The sequence below is a fragment of the Aspergillus nomiae genome (genome assembly GCF_001204775.2).
Source record: "Aspergillus nomiae NRRL 13137 chromosome Unknown contig00065, whole genome shotgun sequence".
NCBI lineage: Eukaryota > Fungi > Ascomycota > Eurotiomycetes > Eurotiales > Aspergillaceae > Aspergillus > Aspergillus nomiae.
In genome coordinates, this window is record NW_015378120.1 from 61081 (window position 1) to 81124 (window position 20044).

General features: G+C 50.8%; 8 protein-coding genes across 8 annotated transcripts; 5 read left to right on the plus strand and 3 right to left on the minus strand.

The window, feature by feature from the left end:
• Positions 1-788: 788 nt before the first annotated feature.
• Positions 789-2069, plus strand: ANOM_004336 (uncharacterized protein; the record flags this gene model as incomplete). Its single annotated transcript, XM_015549593.1, has 1 exon — positions 789-2069. The coding sequence occupies one exon, from the start codon at positions 789-791 to the stop codon at positions 2067-2069; it is 1281 nt and encodes a 426-aa protein (XP_015408875.1).
• A 695-nt stretch (positions 2070-2764) lies between these two features.
• ANOM_004337 (putative proline utilization protein PrnX-like) lies at positions 2765-4165 on the plus strand (the record flags this gene model as incomplete). Its single annotated transcript, XM_015549594.1, has 1 exon — positions 2765-4165. One exon carries the CDS (start codon positions 2765-2767, stop codon positions 4163-4165), a length of 1401 nt encoding a protein of 466 aa, XP_015408874.1.
• A 544-nt stretch (positions 4166-4709) lies between these two features.
• ANOM_004338 (siderophore biosynthesis protein) lies at positions 4710-6328 on the plus strand (the record flags this gene model as incomplete). Its single annotated transcript, XM_015549595.1, has 3 exons — positions 4710-6030; positions 6096-6144; positions 6211-6328. 3 exons carry the CDS (start codon positions 4710-4712, stop codon positions 6326-6328), a joined length of 1488 nt encoding a protein of 495 aa, XP_015408877.1.
• A 986-nt stretch (positions 6329-7314) lies between these two features.
• ANOM_004339 (cyclin family protein) lies at positions 7315-8628 on the minus strand (the record flags this gene model as incomplete). The annotated part of the gene is made up of 1 exon (XM_015549596.1): positions 7315-8628. One exon carries the CDS (start codon positions 8626-8628, stop codon positions 7315-7317), a length of 1314 nt encoding a protein of 437 aa, XP_015408876.1.
• Positions 8629-10126: 1498 nt separating this feature from the next.
• xgeA (putative endoglucanase) lies at positions 10127-10898 on the minus strand (the record flags this gene model as incomplete). The annotated part of the gene is made up of 2 exons (XM_015549597.1): positions 10127-10526; positions 10579-10898. 2 exons carry the CDS (start codon positions 10896-10898, stop codon positions 10127-10129), a joined length of 720 nt encoding a protein of 239 aa, XP_015408859.1.
• An 835-nt stretch (positions 10899-11733) lies between these two features.
• erg2 (C-8 sterol isomerase ERG2) lies at positions 11734-12578 on the plus strand (the record flags this gene model as incomplete). Its single annotated transcript, XM_015549598.1, has 3 exons — positions 11734-12043; positions 12108-12134; positions 12241-12578. The coding sequence occupies exons 1-3, from the start codon at positions 11761-11763 to the stop codon at positions 12576-12578; spliced, it is 648 nt and encodes a 215-aa protein (XP_015408860.1). The 5' UTR covers positions 11734-11760.
• Positions 12579-12891: 313 nt separating this feature from the next.
• ANOM_004342 (putative PP-loop ATPase superfamily protein) lies at positions 12892-14145 on the plus strand (the record flags this gene model as incomplete). The annotated part of the gene is made up of 1 exon (XM_015549599.1): positions 12892-14145. One exon carries the CDS (start codon positions 12892-12894, stop codon positions 14143-14145), a length of 1254 nt encoding a protein of 417 aa, XP_015408858.1.
• Positions 14146-14560: 415 nt separating this feature from the next.
• Positions 14561-18619, minus strand: ANOM_004343 (putative Ras guanyl-nucleotide exchange factor RasGEF; the record flags this gene model as incomplete). Its single annotated transcript, XM_015549600.1, has 7 exons — positions 14561-15036; positions 15230-15373; positions 15423-15855; positions 15906-17389; positions 17715-17900; positions 17984-18302; positions 18374-18619. The coding sequence occupies 7 exons, from the start codon at positions 18617-18619 to the stop codon at positions 14561-14563; spliced, it is 3288 nt and encodes a 1095-aa protein (XP_015408861.1).
• Between the last annotated feature and the right edge of the window lie 1425 nt (positions 18620-20044).

Consider the following 20044-nt stretch of genomic DNA (forward strand, 5'->3'; position numbering starts at 1 on the left):
ATGGGTACTTTCACCGACTACGGTGTCGGCCCCTCCGTCACTGGAGACTGACACTGCACAGTTGAAGAGCGGTTTGTTTAAGTTTGGACATATGATGTGATGTGATGTACCTATGGTAGCCTCTGCCAGTATATTACTGTATGTGATTCTGGCTCCTTCGGGGTGACAGGGAGCCCTAAGACTAGTAAGAAGCTGCAGACGCAACCTAAGCTTATCGAGTGTCTCTGAAACAGAAGTAAGTAGATGGATGACCTAGGGAGTAGACAAAGTCTAGCTAATCAGAGTTAGAAATACTGTCCCTGAATTTGCCCTAAGTTTGCAAGTGACAGGTCTATACTAGTCTGTAGGTTGTGATACGGAAGTGGGAATATCGAGAATGTGCCAATCAACATCCTCATCCCGAAGATATACGAAGCACTTCCATCTTATTTGTGCTGAGATTCCAAAAATCTACAGTAATACCAGGATCGAGGTCTGACCAGCCAGTGGTCCAGAAAGCCGTGTGTGATCGGATGTGCAGATGGGCGCGTAACTTGCACCAATAGAGCCACAGAACGGGAGGATCTCCATCGCACTTCAACCTTCTCCATGGCTGGCGCTTCACACTATCACATCCAATCACTCAGAACCCGTCTTTCAATATGTCGCTCATACCCCCCTCTTCTTTCAGGATGTGTGTCACTCTGTCTCTTTCTGTAAAGGATTTGCGGTCTCTTTTGCGATCCGCCACTATGTTTAATAAAGAGACTTAATCACTAGGTTTGCTATCTGGGGTCCATGAACAAGCAATGTTGCCAGTTCACTTAATCCTTGCTGCTCTACTATCTCCTGTGGTTGCTGCTGGATCAGTATCCCAGGAACAGTCAAATCTCCTGATTCATATTCCGAACCTGAGCCGTCGGACTGACGGCCACCCCACTACTTATACCTTGGATCAGTCTCTCCTCGCCATCCAAATCGGTGGCATTGTAGGAGCGTACGTAATCTTTGTCGCGATCCTCCTGACATTGCTCCTCTTTGTAGGGCGTCGTCTGAGAAGGACAGTGCAATCGTCCAACTTCTCGTTGCAGGTAGAAATGATGAAGCCTGTCAAGCCTCCGCCCAGTATGGATCCAAGCCCAGTCACCCCAATCTCTGCCAATCTTCCCAGTCCGGGTATGCCAAACGGGTTCAATCGATCCTGGAGCAGTTTGGGCAAGGGCCCACGGTCTCATATAGCCAATAACAGCAGCGTGTCTACCATTGACGAGTCGGTGGTTGCATTGGACCGGCGCAGAGCGCAGGAAGAAATGGAAATGCTGTACGCCGCTGTTATGGAACATGATGAGCGGAGGGCAGCTGAGAAGGAGAGTGAGATTCATTCTCCGGATAGTGCTCAAACGAACCCGTTCACCGATCGTTCGTCGAGGTTGTCAGAAGCACCACCTCCCCCTCCTCCAGCGAAGATGCCAACGAGCCCGAGGGCCAGTTCTCGCCTGTCCAGGATCTCTTCTCTCTCCCTTTTCAATAACAACTCTCACCCTGAGGCAAACACTGGCAAGCCGCGTACTCCCCGTACGCCTCGCATTCCTCTTCGGAAGCTACCAATTTCCTCCCCGTTGGGCTCCCCGGACGTGACGGCATCCAGGTCGTATGGAGAGGACCAGCCTCCCCTGACACCGCGATTCTACAACCCACCGCCTCCGCCAACACCGCCAGTGGTGACAATTCAAGGCGCAGGCGAGAAGAGAGTGTCAAAGGGCCCACGGGCGCCAGCCCCGGCGCCCTTGAGTATGTCCGTGGCTGGCCACGGCTCATCCTCTTTGCCCTTCCGTGACGCCTACCCGCAACAAAGTGCGCCTGCCACCAAGACGACCGTCCTGGAGCGCCCCTTGAAACCTATGAATGGTCCTCGAACTGGGATGCCCACGCCATACAGCCCGTATATGCCATTTACGCCAGTCACGCCGCTTACACCCAGTCGGATGGTCACCAAGCGGCAGAGGAAACGAGAAGCCAAGGAAAGCGGATTACGGGTCCTTAATGAAGATGATATAGTCCGGGATAATGATGATATGTGGGGGACATAGCGAGACACGACATTTTGATTGGTTCTTTGCCTTTTTGCCTTTGTTTTCTTGGCTATTGAAGTTTTTTTCTTTTGAATCGAGGCGTTTTGTGATTTTGCGGCGGAGGGGATGTTTTCGAATCCGGGCCGGTAACCGCACTATATCCAAGCTATGCCATGGCAAGCATAAATCATTGAATACATATACATACTGCACAGTAGCAAGATAGCATTGTTGTCCACCGGGGACTAGTACACTGGAGTGGATGGGTCTTGTCTCCGCTCCGTGTTCATTATTCGCTCGGCCAGAGGCTTGACCGTCGTCATCACGGTCCTCAACGCCGACTCTCCGACCCTCTCGGTCCTCTTCATTCGATGCGATACTGACGCCAAGGTCGGTCAAGATGGCTTGCGTTTCTTTGCAATTTCTTTGCTATTTCTTTGCTAATGGTCGCGGATCTTTATATACTGGTAGTATGTCATATTCTAATCTGTCCCCGCCCCCTGAGTCTAGGTCCGTTTTGGCTGGCAGGTGAATTGTTGAATGTCCGTTCGCAGCCCTCCGTCCTTATCAAGTCCGCCCGCCCACCATAACTCGGTCCCTCCTCCACCAACCGTGGAACCTCGTTTTCCTACAACAATAGCTTTTTATTCTCCTAATGTCCACAATCCTTTTGTAAACTGTGGAGACAAGGATATCATACTACGATTTTCCCCATGCCGTTGACCATCCTCTCGCAGGCACAGCTCCGCTCGCTGTTGCTATCGCTGACCCGCGATGAGATTATATCGCTCCAACAAAACCTAGCCCAGGCCTTACGAGAATACTCGACGGGAAACCAGGAACAGGGCTGCTCCGCTACCTATCAACCCCGAAGAACTGCAATCACCCGCAAGAATGGCTCCACGACGCTATTCATGCCCGCCAGTACCGGCCGCACCATCGGCATGAAAATGATCTCGCTCCAGGATGGGGGCACTGCGGGGTGTGCCGTAGAAACCGGTTTGGATATACCCGAGGGCGAAAAGACGGCGTCACGGAGTCGGCACGGATCGAGGGATTCCATGAGCTCGCTGTCATCCGACATGAGTGACTTGACCGTCTCGTCGCAGGAAGACGAAAGCTCCTCGATCAGCTCCAGTAGCAAGTCGCTGCCGTCGGGGTGTGTGAACAAACAACCGGTCAATACTGGGATGTCCAACACAATGGGCGCATGGCCCTCAGCTGGTTCCCGAGACACCTCCCCACAGGGCAGCGTGACTCTGCTTGACGAGCAAAGCATGCCATTTGGCTTGATCAATGCGCACGAGCTCACTCCATTCCGCACGGCACTAGCGTCTACAATGATCTTCAACAAGCGCAAGCGAGTGCGCACAGTGGTAGTCTTCGGAGCAGGCAAGCAGGCGTACTGGCACATACGACTGGCACTGACATTGCGGGGGTCGGAAATCAAACGGGTCTTCATCATCAATAGATCTTTCGATCGGGCAGCAGAACTTCTGCGAGACATCTATTCACCAGAGAACTCTAGTTGGCGGGGGGACGTGAAGTTCTCAGCTGTTAGCAGCGACTTCGTCGAGTACTCGCGCATCCTGCAGGATGCCCTGAACAAAGCTGATGCGATCTTCTGCTGCACCCCATCTATTCAGCCACTCTTCCCTGGGGAGATACTCACAACACACGAAGCCCGCCGGAAAGGCCGACTGATCAGCGCCATTGGTTCGTACAAACCACATATGAGCGAGTTGCCTCCAGAGATCATACGCGACGAGGTCAAGGCACACGGTTCGCATCGGCATTTCCACAAACACGTCAAGCGTAGCGGAGTTGTGGTTGTGGACAGTCTTGAGGCGGCTTTGAAGGAGGCCGGAGAGCTGATTCAGGCCGAGATCAAGCCGAATCAAGTTGTGGAGCTGGGCGAGCTGTTGATGGTGCGCTGTGCTGCCCAAGACCAGGACGAAGAGACAGACGATGGCAAAAGTTTACGCGAGTGGGCTGAGCGAGGCAATGTGATTTTCAAGGGTGTGGGGATGGGATTGATGGACTTGGTCACTGGCGGAGATCTCGTTCAGCTGGCGCGGCAGCGGAATATTGGCACCCTGGTGGAAGACTTCTAATTTGCTTTCTTTTCTTTTCTTTTCTTTTCTTTTTTTCCTCCCCCTTCTTAAGTGTATTTTCTTTCCGGTGTAGCTTAGTTTATTATTACCATACCTAATGGATGGCTTATCTTCGGTGGTGTTTGTTTTGTAGACCAAAAAACCTGAAACTCGAGGAAAGCGTAATGTTGTTGCGTCATCCATTTTCCTCCCCAATTTGCTCTTGCAGGATCTCTGAACTGAAACCAATTTCCCCCCCTTCTGGCGTGGACATGAACTCGTCGGAGGAATATCGGCGTGGTGATCCTAATCAAACAGTGTTGCTGATCTGCAATTCATAGTTTGGTTGACTGATTGATTAGATCTTTTAATTTTTTCTTTTTTCTTAGCGGGGAGATCAGTTGGCTGCGATGAGGGGCAATGGGGAGGATCATCCCACTCGCCTCCACGCCGGTCCTTTTTTGAATTCTGCACACCTCCTTTCTTAAGGCCTATCGGTCCTTCATCTGTCTCTTCTCTCTTAATCCCCATTCCTTTGGCTTGGCTAGAAAGGTCATCCCTCGTCATGCGCCACAACGTCTGCCACTTGCCTAACGGGCAGTTAATCTCAGTGTCGCCAGTGTTCGGTGGCTTGACCTTCAGGATCAATGATGCACACTTAGGTCGCTCCTTACTCCCTCCAGGATGGACGATCGTCTTGTATACCAGACAGCATACCCAGGAGAAGGGGAAATCCGATGGAGCGCAGGACGGAGCTCGCGAGGCTGGAGGGAAGAGTGACGATCAGTCGCACAGCTCTCGATTCACAGCACCGACCTTGCAGGATGATTGCCTGTACCTCTCAGCCATCGTCAGCCCCCCAAACAACGAGCATAAACTCGCCACCTCCGCTTCACGCCAGATCGCCATGATGCTCTGGGTCACTCTCTGGTGGTACTTCCACGAGCCCGAACCCGACCTTCACCTTGAGACGGAGGCTTCGTCGCGCACGCCCGTGGCGGGCAGACCGAAGGGCGAATGGCGGGTCAATATCAAGCGTGAGGGCATCTTCAAGGGACGAAACGTACTTCAGAAGCTGGAACGGATGGGATTGATTGCCACCGAGGATTCATCCGTAGGCCCGGATGCCTTCGATAACGAGTCCTGGGAGGCGATGTTCGTGAGCCGACGCTCCTTCTGGCAAATCGATCCCCGTCTTTTCGTCTTCTCTTTGAGCCCTCTGAATATAGGGCAGAATGTACCCGGCTCGTCGCATCATACCCGCCAGCTGTCGTCTCCAACCCGTGAGACAATGTACCTCGCTGATTCTGGTCCTCCGCCTAGCGACACTGGCCACTACGCACCCAACGAAGGGCCGTTTGCCTCCAGCACCAATCTTCCAACTTTCTACCCCCCGCCAGCCACTCAGTACATCTTCACAAATGGAGTCCGACACCCAATCAGACCTAAGCCACCACACCAGGGAGACGTATTCTACATTCGATACATTCCCAGCGTCGGGCAATACCTCTCATTCCGTGTCCCGTACCTCCCCTCACAGAAGACTCAGGGGCCGGGAGGGGCACCAAGTAAAGCACATACCTCTTCAGCCTCAACCAGTGACCCAGTGGTCTCGAACACGCCTTCGGACCTCGACTACCTGCACAAGTGGATGAACGACCCAAGAGTCAGCGCAGCATGGGGAGAGGCCGGTCCCATCTCCCACCAGGAAGAATTTCTCCGCAACAACCTGAAAAGTCGACATAGCTTCCCGGTGATTGGATGCTGGGACGGCAAACCCTTCGGGTACTTCGAGATCTACTGGGTCAAAGAAGACCGTCTGGGACAGCTCATCGGGGGCGCGGCAATTACGACCGGGGAATCCACCTGCTGGTCGGAGAGCAGGAGTACCGTGGCGCGCACCGGGTGCAAATTTGGCTGAGCGCCTTGGTGCACTACTGCTGGCTCTCAGACCAGCGCACCGAGACAGTCATGCTAGAGCCTCGAGTGGACAACACAAAGTAAGTTATCCCCTCCATAGCCGAACGTTATGCCCACAGAAGGACTAACAAAAGAAAAACAAATAGGGTCCTCGAGTATCTCCAGAAAGCAGGCTTCTACAAAGAAGGCGAAGTAAGCTTCCCACACAAACAGTCCAACCTGATGAAAATCAAACGCGACAGCTGGGAAGCCCCTGCTATTTGAAACACGCAAACATCAGAAGCACAAATTTATATTTAAAAGTCAAGAAGAAGAATTTCGCAATCACGAATCCTGACGGTTAAAATGAAACATTAGCATCGGTCAACCTGATTCATGATATCTCATCTCTACAAAACCCTCCCCAAGTAAGGATAAGATAAGACCAGAGTCTAGAATCATCAGCGGCACATCCAAACCCCAAAGCGCAGAATGTGAACCCCACTTCCCCTGTACGGAGTACTGTGTATATTTATCTCGATCGGTGTCTTGATCGGAAAAGCCTGTGGTGGGGATCCGGCAATTGTGTTCTCATCATCCGCTGGCGAATTCCTCGCACGTCGCGCTTTTCAACTCCGATGGATCTAGCAGATTCTAGACCGTGCGGATCACATTCCTTGACTAATGTGGTACGCATACGCTGTTGCTGGAGCGTCGCGGTTGAAATTCCTGGCACGGATTGTTTTTGTTGATCATTGTCGATCGGGAATCGACGCGCTGAGGGGTATGCAGCACAGGTATTTGCAGTGCGAGTTTCAATGGTTGTCTACGCACAGAGCGCTTGTGAGACGCTAGCAGGGATGTAAGACGACTCCGCTGTCTATTTATAGACTGTGGTATAAGAGCATTTGATTATAGCATAGACTAGTCTGTAAGTGAGGGCATCATACATACATGCATAACAGATTGGTGGAGTGCGTGATATCTAAACAATGGGTACCAACGAAAGTGCCATAGGAAATCATAGTAACGAACGAGAGCTGGCATGAACATAGACAAAGACACGTAGAAAACAACAACGCCAATGCAATGCATGATCAAACGAATGTAGACCTACCGGTGGGGTATTGCTGGATATCAGGGGGACGCTTTTCTGACAAAACATGAGAAGCAAATTATCATTCTAGATAACAGTGGGGTGCTAGGATGGGGATGGAAAGGCGAGGGTGTTAATCAATAGCTGAGACCAGCTCAGTTGGGAGGTAGGATGGTTAAACGTGAGAGCGCATTCGGCCACCCATGTAAGAACCAGCGGCAGAGGCCAGGAATCGAGCCACGAACCCAGTGTGCCCAGCATGTCCGTTCATGCGGACCTTCTTGGTAGGCTGCTGAATTTCTTCCATCTTGGGGTTGGACGTCATCGAAGATACGGGAATGTATCCACAACTGAGAGATGGGCTACCCGCTCCATCAACCACTCGAATATCAGCTTCCATGCTGGTGATGGAGCTGGATGGGCGCAGACTAGCAGGGGTGGCATTTCGGGAACTTGGCGCAATGCTAGATGCGCGCGAGCTCAATGAAGGCACCGTATCCACTCTGGTCAATGACGGCACATCCTGCGCAGATGGAGGGGAGACAGAAGCACCACTGCGGGTCGACGGGCGTCTCCGCGGGCGATACGGCCTGTGGCGATCAGTGTCCGCCAAGGAAGCCGGGGACGCGTTGGATGACATGGAAGACAGCGACACAGACGATGCAGGGCTGGCGGGTAGTCGCTGGCGACGATGGACAGAGTCTGATCGACGAGCCTCAAGGCGAGCTTCCAATTTCTGACGACGAAGACGGCAAGCAAGGAGTTCAGCGGAAGCCTGAAGACGGCGCCATTCGCGGGGCTGGCGCATCTCGGCTTCACGCTCTTGAACCTGGTACCGGTAACGAATGGGAGCCAAAAATGGCTCCAGGTGACAGAGCAGATCCTCTTCAGTAACGCGGGTATCCCAATCCAGGAGGAACAGAAGCTGTCGCTCCATCAGGTTGACCTCTGGGAGGGAGAAGGCAAATCCCTCATAGCCCTTGACGGTAGTATAACGAGCCCAGTGCTTGTTCTTTGGGCTAGAGTCATTGAGGTTCTTGGCTGCCAAGATGAGAGAAGCGAGAAAGATGCGATGAACAGTGCAGCGCATGCCTTTTGCGACAGGCGGGAGACGAGCACGCAAACGAGCCAGATAGACTAGGGAGGTCATCAGGGTGGGAACCTGAACCTGAGAGCGGGTGACTAGTGATGCGATAAACATTTCGACTGAGGGCAAAGGCGGAAGTTGAGAATCAACCGCATCCAATGGAGGTGTGCTGGGAGGTGTTGGTTGACCATGAGCGCTGGCCGTGGTCACATGAGGTTCGCAGCGGATGACCTGTGAGGCTTGCATCGCTAGATGCGCCACCATCTCACGAGAGACTGGTAGTCGGACAAACTCATGTAGAGCAATTCGATTGAGATGTTGGAAGTGGTTCATTTGATCAGGTTGGCTGACTTGCTCCATGGCGGCGGTGGTATAGAACGGAGGGTAGGTCAGGGTGTGCATTTGGTAAAGGGAAAAGAGGGAACAGAACAGAGCGAGAGCAACGGATAAAAAGAGGCAATGTTTGCCTTGTAGACAAATTCCAAGGAATGTAAATCTAGGGTATATTTAGGAGAGTCGCGAAAATTCCTGCCAGCAGGTAAGAGGAATGTAGAGGTTGTCGTGTCAACCTGATGGATCACCTTCCGAAGTATGGAGCGGCGGTAAGACAATATTGGACGGGAAAATTAATTCAGTGATAATTAAGTCGATCAATTAATAGAGAAAATATGATAATGAAAGACCTATGAAGAGACCGACCGATCGATATATAAAAAGAGAAGAGAGAGAGAAAGCTTGAAGTGTGAATGCCATGCTGAACAAAGGCAGCGAGTGAGTGACTGTATATAAGTATCTATCAGAAACTCAGAATGAGGGCAAGACATCCCCTGCTAGTGGATAGTTAGTTCAGCGGTTCAGCGGTTCAGAGGTGAAGGCTGGCCATCGCTATGCAAGGACGGCGGTTGGACGCGCATCGTGCATACCGGCCATCCACTCCCCCATGATCTCATTTGGCGCGCGACCCCAGGGGGGGCGGATGATTGGCAATAAGCTCTCCATCAATCAGATCTCCGAACACGAGATACGATTCAATCAAGGGTTATCGACCTTTTTTCCTCATCGAGTGGATGGCTCGCCACGAAGGCCTATTTCGGCGGTCGCGTTTTTTCCCCTACATCGTGGCGGGCGTTCGCACGATCCTATGGCGCGCATCCTGTCAAGAATCATGCGATGGTATGTATGACAGAATAGGGTACGATTCCTGACAATTGACACCCGAGGGGTTTCGTCATGCTCCCTACGCCGGAGAAGGAGCGACTAGTGATGATCCTGTACTGGGGGGAGGGGTGGTGATTGATGCCTGTTGAGATGTATGTACTGTTGGTCACAAGTTGACTACTACAGAAGTGGAGGTTTGGAGCCTGAGGTTGGGATGTTTGGTTAGTTTGATTGGGTTTGGTTCCTGCAGGCGGTTAAGCGCCGACTGTGCAGACGCTGTAAATCCCTCGACTTAATATCTTAAGATAGATACTAGTACTTTCCCTACAGGTACCCTTCGCTACTAGTACGAGTTAGTCGCCTTTCTATAATTATACGGCGCCACTTCTAACGCTTCGTTCCATCCGATGGTCACATTAGACGCTGGACATTTATATTTAGATGTTTCGACCTTGATTTCTAAATAAAACCTATATACCCAACGAGCTAGATGCCTCAGCTCCACTGGAGCGAGCGGGTAGAAGAAAACCATCACAAATAATCACAATAAACCATGCAACAGACTGCATGTACCCCTCTCGCCAAAACACGGGATGATTCAGGCTCCTTCCTGAGGTATGTATATCCCGAACATTTTCCCCTCCATTCATCCCGCGATCCCTGACAGTCCCTGAAACACGGCGCCTAGCATCGCCTCAAACTATTTACAAAACTGTCACCAAACCTGCTGACAGGATGGCGATTAGGCAACAGAGACAGAGTAGGAAGAGGTGGTGAACTTGACGTCGCTTCCGCTGAAGGGCTCAGTACCCGCCTGCACATGGGTCAGGTATTGGCTGGAAGGCAGGCCCTGCTCCTCTTGCAGATACTTGAGGAAGTCGTTCAGGTCAGCCGAGAAATCCTCGGTCGTGGAGGAGGCGACAAAGCTGAACACTGTCATCTGGCCGTTGGGGCCACTATACAAGGACCAGCTCTGTCCGCCCACGGTGGGGGTAGCAATCGTAGATCCGGTCGACGAGATAGGGCCAGCACCGCCCAAGGCTGCCAACCAGATCATGATCTCGTACTCCTCGTCTCCATCTGCGCTGGATGAGGTGAAGAGATCATATGCGACATCAGCAACAATGTCGGAACCAGTGTTCCTAGGGGAAGTTAGTACCCAACTAAACAAAACTAGTTGATATGACGACATACTGCCACTTCCATGTGCTGGGAATGCTGCTTAGCTGGCTCAGCTGAGTGGCCTCGAAGTTGTAAGCGACGTTGGCAAAGCTTTTGACCTGGCCAGCCCCACCGGTCCAGCTCCAGCTCGTGTGCCAGGCAATAGTGTTTCCGTTGTCCGAATCGAGGCCGGTGCATTGGCTACCACTGTCCGCATTGGCCTCACCCCAGAGGTTGTTGTACAAAGTGAACTTATCGGTAGTGGTAGTGTCCCATTGGCCACACATATCCGCCCGGCGGTTGAGGGCGGCAGCCGAGGCGAGAGAGCCGAGAACAAGAGGAGTGAACTTCATTTTGGATATATCAAGTGATGGCTAAAACTGTATGTCTAGGTTTTCGGCTCGTTGGATAGACACCTCTGGCTGTCGATCCGGAGCTGGAAGCCGGTATATATACCTGCTCCTCTCAGACATGTCCTCAGTTAGAAACACACTGAACCGTGGATTAATCTCCGGTTAATTCGGCATATTGGGATTAGAGGATTCAACCCTCATGCCAGAGGGAACGAGCGCTGAATGGTGGCCTAAATCAAGCGTTGAATGCGATGCGCCGGTGTTTGAAGTATCCGGCGGACCCGCTGAAGCGTGGAGCCATGGAGTTAAAGTTCTTCATCCTGAGACAGTCAACTCCATCAATTATCGCTAAGGAAATTAATTATCCGGTGAGCCACTATACGGGTGAACATCGGAGAGACAGGTTGGATGACGTTTGTCATTGTTGAGAAGACTGCACAATGACGATCTACGGAGTACATGTGAGCCGGACGGAGACATCTCCGTCTTCAAAGTGATTTTGAAGGAACAATGCACCAGATATAGCCCAATATAAGAGATCTGGCCAACAGAAAGATTTCCCGAGATTGACCTTGCTGAGTCGGCATTCGTGAAAGCGATACCGGTAGTCATAAATGGTCAGGGGATATTCGGGAGGAGCTTCGCAAGAAATAAAGTAGGAGAAGAGTAAAAAATCCCCACAGAGCCAAGACACCCAAGTCGGGGCCGCGCTAAGCCCTTTCAGTACCGCACTCCGCGGGCCACCGACGTTTGTTATTGTTGTTCCTGATCCATCTGACACCCTCGGATTCAACTTGCATTCCTTCCATCTCCTGTCGACTAACTAATTCCTCCGAACCCCGTTTGATCCAATTCGTTCCTCATGCGTACCCTCACCCTCTTGGCCACCTTACTGGCCGTTCTGGCCGGCCTGTACAATTACCTCAATGCGCGTCTCGAGCAGTTTTACATCTTCGAACCCGGCCAGTTGCATGATCTCTCTCAGCGTGCAATTGCTGCCCACGGAAACGATACTCGTGCCGTTGTAAATTACATTGTCTCGGAGCTAGATGAGAAGGTCCCCGGAAACCACCTGAACAGGGAAGAGGAATGGGTGTTCAACAACGCCGGTGGTGCCATGGGTGCCATGTATATTATTCATGCTAGTAAGCGGAATCCATCTCCTTTTTTCCGTCCTCCGAGTCCTACAAATTGCTAACATTCAACCAGGTATCACGGAGTACTTGATTATTTTTGGTGCGGCTCTCGAACTCTTTCCTCTCCACACATCCCCCTTCATTTAGACCCATTTCCAACGGCGCGCCCATACAATGCCCTTCTTGCTAACCACCTCGGAATTCAGGAACCGCAATCGGCACCGAAGGCCACACTGGCCGTCACACTGCGGATGATTACTTCAACATCCTTCAGGGTACCCAGCTTGCCTATGTCCCTGGATCCTACGAACCTGAGGTCTACCCTCAGGGCAGCGTGCACCACCTCCGACGTGGTGAGGTGAAGCAATACAAGATGGATGCGTCCTGCTTCGCGCTGGAATATGCCCGTGGCTGGATCCCTCCCATGCTCTTCTTCGGATATGCCGATACTTTCTCCAGCACTCTGGATTTCCCGACTCTGTGGGCTACTTCTAGAATCACGGGCCGGGAGATGATTGCCAACTTGTTCAAGGGGAAGCTGTAAAGTCCTCTCGATGTTTCCTGTACTCTGTTACAGCCCTCAATAAGCTAGATGTGGTTGGGTCATGATTATGTATATTATAGGTATAGAGATACCAAAAATTTTAATTAGAATCAAACTGTGATTGTATTTTCCTGTGCAGTGAAGTCATTTCTTGTTCTGCTTACTTTTGTTTGGAACAACATTTCGAATTTTTCCTTCTCCGCAATGCAAACAAAGCAAACTCACAAGCCTATCATGGTTATCGATTATCACTGATTTTCTTCCCCTCCAAACCCAAAGCCAATTTGAATTAATACTCAAAAATCAATTCGGAATGGCGCCCTCACCCTGTTTCCACTGTCAAACCAACCGGGCAGTAATCATCCGACCAAAGAACCGCGAAAAGCTCTGCCGAACCTGTTTCATCAACGTTTTCGAAACCGAAGTCCACGAAACAATCACCAGGACCTCCCTCTTCTACCCTGGGGAACGGGTCGCCATCGGTGCCAGCGGTGGAAAAGACAGCACCGTCCTTGCCTCCGTCCTGAAGACCCTGAACGAGCGCTACAACTATGGCCTTGATCTCTGCCTCCTCTCCATCGACGAGGGAATCAAAGGCTATCGCGACGACAGTCTAGAGACAGTCAAACGCAATGCAGAGCAATATGACATGCCACTAGAGATCGTCGGGTACGACGAACTATACGGGTGGACGATGGATCAGGTCGTGGCGCAGGTGGGCAAGAAAGGCAACTGCACATACTGCGGAGTGTTCCGACGCCAGGCGCTAGACCGCGGTGCGGCGCGATTAGGGATCAAACATGTTGTTACGGGGCATAATGCGGATGATGTTGCGGAGACGGTTATGATGAATCTGCTGCGGGGCGATCTGCCGCGCTTGTCGAGGGGTACGAGTATCGTTACGGATTCAGCTGCGTCAGATATCAAGCGCAGTAAGCCCTTGAAGTATGCGTATGAGAAGGAGATTGTGCTCTATGCCCACCATAAGCAGCTGGATTATTTCAGTACCGAGTGTATCTACTCGCCTGAGGCGTTTCGGGGTAGTGCACGGACGCTGATTAAGGATTTGGAGAAGATTCGGCCCAGCTCGATTTTGGATATTGTTAAGAGTGGGGAGGACATGGCAGAGCTTGTCCCTGCGGAGGTTAAGGGTAAAGCCTGTGCTAGAGCTGCGGATGACGAGTCGGCCGGTGGATGTGGCAGTCAGAATGGCCGGACGCGTGGTGGCGAGATGGCGGAGATGGAAAAGAAGCTGGCTGATGATGAAGCGGCGGAATCGAGAGAGGTTGAGATCAAGCTGCCGGCTCAGAATGTTCCCGCTCCTCGTAAGAAGCAGAACAAGGGGATCAAGGGCTCAACGCAGAAGACCATTAAGACGCAAACGATGGGCATATGCGAGCGTTGCGGATATATATCGAGTCAGAAGATCTGCAAGGCATGCACCCTGCTCGAAGGACTGAATAAGAACCGGCCCAAGACCGCGATCGAAGTGGGCGTTGGGTTGGAAGATGAAGAAAGCAGCAGCACACTCATGCGACAGATGGAAAAGGTTCAATTGGGTGGCTGAGTCCACCTGCTATCAACCAATTTTTTCCGTCGTAGATCCCCAGATCGCTACATGCAGACACATGTACGGGCTACAGCTGTCACCGATGGCCGACAAACGTCGTCCACACATAAGCCCGTCATTAAGCGCAGAGAGTACCCTCCGCGACGCCGCACGGTCCACTACTATACATGGTGCAACACCAAAGACATCACGAAGACAGACGCACAATGAATGAACGGACTTCACATGAGTTATATACTCAGTCAGCCAGATACCATAGAATAATATACAATCTATAAATGACACAATAACACAATCATACATGACACCCGAACTCCACGTATAGATGAACCCACAAGTTCTACCACCATAACTTTTTCTTTCCCCACCATACCCCCATCCACCCCGTGCAACCAGTGTACCCCTAAATCTTTCACTCCTCCTTCCGATCCTTAGCCTCAATAGGCAAATTCATTCCAACCCGTCTAGCCGTAAGCCTAATCTTCTCTTGCTCATCCAACGTCATGCCCGGGTTATACCGTTCAACAAGCGCAAGATATTGGCGCTGTGCGCGCGCATACTGCGCCACCTGCTCCGCCTCCTGGATATGAGCATGCAGCGTTTCTTCGTTCGCCGATTTGATCTGGTCGCGGTAGAGCTCGCGGATGCGGTTGTGGAGAGGCGTTGGGTTTGAGAGGCTGCGGCGTGGGAGTTCGCGGAGGAGGGCGCGGTAGCTGGATCTTGCCTGGGCTTGGAGGGACATTTTGAGTTTTCTTTCTTTCTTTTTATAGTGTGACGTTTGGTATTGGCTCTTTATCTTTGTTTGTATTGGGTGTTTTGGAGGTGTTGCTGAGGAGCTTATTTGGTTGGTGATTGTGGTGGATCGTTCGGGGATGGTTTTACCTCCGTCTACTACTCTCTGTATGGGATCACGTGACGCTATTGGGACAAATTATGTGTATGAGATAGAGCTATGTTAGATGTAGCAGGAATAATATATTTAGACATGTCGATATGTATGTACATCATAGACCAGACGATCATCATCATTCATCAGGCATCTCGTCAGTACAAGTGTATGACTGGGTCATGTAATCGTTACCCTCATGGACATAGATGACAACAGAAATTTGAGAAAAGAGGAATCTTCCATCATGCCCTTTTACGACCGTAACCAGCCGAACTTTTTGCGTCCCGTCTCGCCGCCAGCAGATGGCTCGACCTGGGAACTGCGTGCATACAAATCCTAGGCTGGTCAGCAAATCGTAGAAATGGAACGTGGGAGGGGATAAAACTAACCTCATCGTCACCCGATAGTTTGACATCAAGTACCAGTCTGGCTGCGTCCTCATACCTTTGTAGATGAGGATAAGGTGTCTTCTGGCTGCGCTGAATACCCAATACAACCTCCCCCATCACCTCAAATTTCCGCCAGTTGATCCTAGACTTGTTTTCTCCTATAAACGTTCTGTTCCCCTCTTCAGCGGAGACCAGATCTCGCCGATGCAGTGGGAGGAATGGGATCCTTTCTGAGAAGGTATTGTCCCATGCTAGGCGATATGCAAAGTGACTCTTTTGTGTCCCCATGAGGATAACCAGCCTCATGAAATCTTTTTGCGTTTGAACAGGCACGGAATCGCGCGTCTGCGACAGTCGATGCACGGGTGTTCCGTTGATTCCGGCGATTACTGCACCGAGAGAATTATAGTTATTTAATCGACGCAGTTTCTAGTAGAGGGTCAGCGCAAGAAGAAAATGTGAGCGATATAGAAACTCACTTGTGCAACGTTCATGAACTTTTCCAATGCCTTCGCTCGGTGCTTAGGCTTGTCTCGGAAGAGGATAACGCTAGCAACGAAAAATGCTAGATGGTTGAACTGTTTGATCATCCGATTGACATGCTTTAAACTCTTTATCTTGTCTTTGTCCGGCCCAGAAATACTGACATGCCGCACAAGATCCCGTGGCCGGAACGAGTTGAACATGATCCAGTCAATCCGGGTTAATTCGCGCGCGAAATCTTCATCAGGTATTTCGATGAATTGTCGCCATTGCATTTTTGACAATGATAGCCGAGGGGTAAGTTCCAGATTTTGAGATTCCTTCTGTGCAGCTTCCATGCTCAAAAATGTGAACGACTGGTTCGACACGGTGCCGGGTTTCTCGAAGGTGGCCGAGTTCGAAAGCTTCGAAGATGGGTCTGGCGCGCCTTCACTAAGATCTAACGCACTCATGTTGTATATAGGGTCTTCTTCCTCTTCGTTCTCCTCGCCTTCGTCCATCGTCGATCCGCCAAGGAATAAGGATGGTGAGCTCCGACCGGAGTTGTTAAGGAAAGTCTCGTGCCCGTCAAATTCATCAACGTCGCCATCTCTGAATGGCCAGCCTACATCATCATCTTCTGCATTATTCTCGAGATAGGACCCAACCTCCTTTGCGGCAAACATGTAAAAGTGACTCTTTTCCAGAGTAGACACAAAATCTGTAATCCGCTTGCGGGTCTTAGGGTAGGCTAGGTCGCCTGGATACTCCGATACCCAGGTGGACATAATATTGAGTAACCTCAGCTGGTCCGCAATGCGAGTCAGTTGATCGGTAAAATTCTTCTCGTTCCGTTCAAAGCGGTTGATAAGTGCATTCAATAAAGTGGACGGTGCGGCAAACTTGCGATAAAGGCAGAGGAATATAGACGCGAATTTGGAGTCCTGCTTCGACATTGGTTGTGCAACAAGGCGATCAACGAGTTCATCGAACGTGAATCCGGCATCATTCGAGGATCCATTGGAAGATCCTTCGCTCAATGTCTTTTCTTTGCTTTCCGGACTCGAGGGAGCGCTAGCTGGCCCTTCCATTCCGTTGTCCATCTCTAGAAAGCTGTTAAAGGCATCTGAGCCACCACTATTTCGCCAGGCCGCATGAAGTCGCTGCTGTCGACTGTCATCCTTCCCCGGTGACTCCTCCGCCGTTGATGTTTTTTGTGGATTCAACCGAGTCCCTAAAGGAGGTGTATGTGGTCGCACCGGATACGAATTGCTCCGGGAGAATCGTAAGCCTTGCGCATTGGAGGCCAGGTTTGAAGAATTCGAGGGGTCGGTGGGCTGACGGTCTTCACCGTACCCATCGACTCCCGGTTCAAAGGTACTAGTGATGGGGCCGCCCGCAGCTCCAGTTAATGCAGCCGTGGGGTTTTCAGAGTTGGCACGGCTGTGATGCCAGTCCTGCGTGGAGGGTTTTTTGAAAGGGTACGAGTAACCAATGGGGTCTAAAAGATTGTTAGTTTTCAGTCTGCTCTAATCAGCGAGTAGTAGTAGTAGACAGCGGAAGACGGATTGCACGCTGCGACGCCGACATCCTGAAGATCGGCGCCGACAAGGGAGGACGCGAACGCTAGTCTCAGGCCGCGCCATGGAACTAGTGAGAACGTGGCGGACCGCTCAAGGGGGTTTGGCCAAGAAATATGAGATAGGAATTTAGAAAGCAACGGTACAGCCCAGAGTTTCTTCCCTTTCTCATTCTCTCCTCTATGTGGGGTGCGTGAAATAAGGGGTACTACAGTATTGATGGGATGAAGTTGTTGGCAGGCTTACCGTATTTACTGTTGATAACTTCACGCAGAACCATTGAAATACACATCTTTTGCGACCGCGGCGACTCTGGGGATGTCTTGTGAATTTGGTAGTTCTTCAACGCAGGCTCGAGCGGTCCATCTGGTGCTTGAATGTCGCATTTGCTGGCGACCAATACAGATGGGAATGCATATGCTGCCAAGGTGTCTATACAAGGAATCAGTAAATGCGCCGGCGAGGTACAATAACCATGCAGACATTATTAGGGATTGTAAAGAAGAGACACATACCCAACAACCTTGTAAGTTCAGGGAGATCCACAGACTGTGTCATATCATGGACAACAAGAGCGCCGTCTACTGGCGGGGAGTCGTTTCCAACTCGTGGCCATTCCAGGAGGCCATCATTCCCGATTGATACCTCCTTCGTATTCATCTCCAATAGACGGACGAGATACACAGTCCCGTCCAACGACATCTTCTTCGTAGTCGCTCGTGACGAAAGGGGCTGTTTCATATCCAAGGCACTCTGAATAAACGTTGTTTTACCTACTTTGTCTTGGCCAACAACGGCAATGGTAACGAGGGGAAAGTTCGGCTTCGACGAGGTCTGCACAGTGCATCACGGTTAGAATCGATGCGCTTTCCTGGATCTTGCAACACAGATGGTTTTGGCTGTACCTCATCGCCAGCACGGGCAGATGGAACTCCATTCTTTCCGGAGGATCCCATGTTGTCCTCTTCTTCTATAACAGGCGGCTCAATCTTACTCCCGGCCTCTATCGCCACTTTGGAAGAATCAAGTTTATGCAGACCACCAGCAGGGGCGGAAATTGTTCGACCTGGAAGACCTGGCCGTTGAGGAACGAACACGGCTTGGGCTTTGTCGCTAGATGACCGCTCTCGTCGCGGTGTCTGGGAGGTCATAATGGGTGATGCTCGCGCGAACCCAGCGCCGCGGCGTTAGGGAATATCCGATACAGCAAACAAGGTCCGATAGCGCAAGGTCCAACTGCTGCTATGTGAGTAAGTGAAGCAGGCACGGCAGCTCATCCATTGTCGCTCGCAACCCAGGCTGAAAGTTATCGGAGTATTTGCAATCGAGGGGATTGTTTAAAGCGATCCCAAGGACGGTCGGCAATTTGATCGTTAGATTTCCTCTAACACGGGTGTCAATTCCTTATGCTTTCCTCTCCTCTTTCTCTCTCTCTCTCTCTTTCTTCCCTTTTTTTTTATTTTTATTCTGTGATGCTTCTCAAGCCGAACACCGGAGGGTGAAACTAAACGCAAACAAATCCAAAATTAGTAATGAGAAATCCAGTATCCGCAGATAAGAGTTGGACAGAATCTCACAAGAGAGTGCTAGTGACGTTGAGAACAAATACTTTTTATGCTGGGGAGGAGCTTCAGTGGTCGTAAGATCAGCCGACGGCGAGTTTGCGCGCAACAGACCGAGCGATGTCACTGGCCCGACAGAGCCCCAGAAAACGATGGAGAAGCTGGTCGGAAGCAAGCTGGACAGTTATTATATTTAGAAACACACGCACGCACGAGTGCCCTGTTGGCGAATCAATCAGATGAAGAGGGAAAAAACAAAGAGGACCCGTCGATGTCGACCTGCCAGGGAAATACCTTGTACAGGAAAAGATAGTTTAACTTCTGCGTACTTAAAGGCGTTGTGCGCCCGTCCGGGTTGGGATCTTCACACCGCGTGGGAAGCCGACGGGACCCTTCAACAAGTTCGTCTTATAGGAGGAGCATGGTTTTTAGCCAGGATTTGTTTTATTATTTGTTTCTATGTAAGGGAGGAGCAAAATAAAGAATAAATAGTAAACACTACAGTCAGCTTGAAACTTACTGAAGAAAGGACCCAGTTAAAATAAAACACAAACAAAATACAAAAAATGAGAAACTCAAGTGACTACTCCCTAGATGACTCGAGTACAAAAAAGGGCTTCGGAGGCCACCGGGAGACATCAATGGCCATGTGTGATACAGACAATGAGACGGTAGCTTTACGGCCTCTCCGAATCAGAATCGGAGGATGGGAATGAGGCATCTCATTGCTGCAAAATGCCCCCCTGAGGAGGTGATCATTCCCATGGACTATACATTACCGATACTAGTAGACACATGCTATGCCACATATTAAGTAATACAGATATGAACAACCTAGGTGTTGCGAATAGCCTAAAGGAGGTAGTAAGTGCGAAGTATACTATACCTAGGCATATATATTACTAGGTAAGGCAGCACATGTTCCCCATAGGAAAGTCCGCACCGAACCCTACCTACTATGAGTTTACGACCATCATCTCTTAACAACCTCTTTTCATCTACGGCCCTATTTTG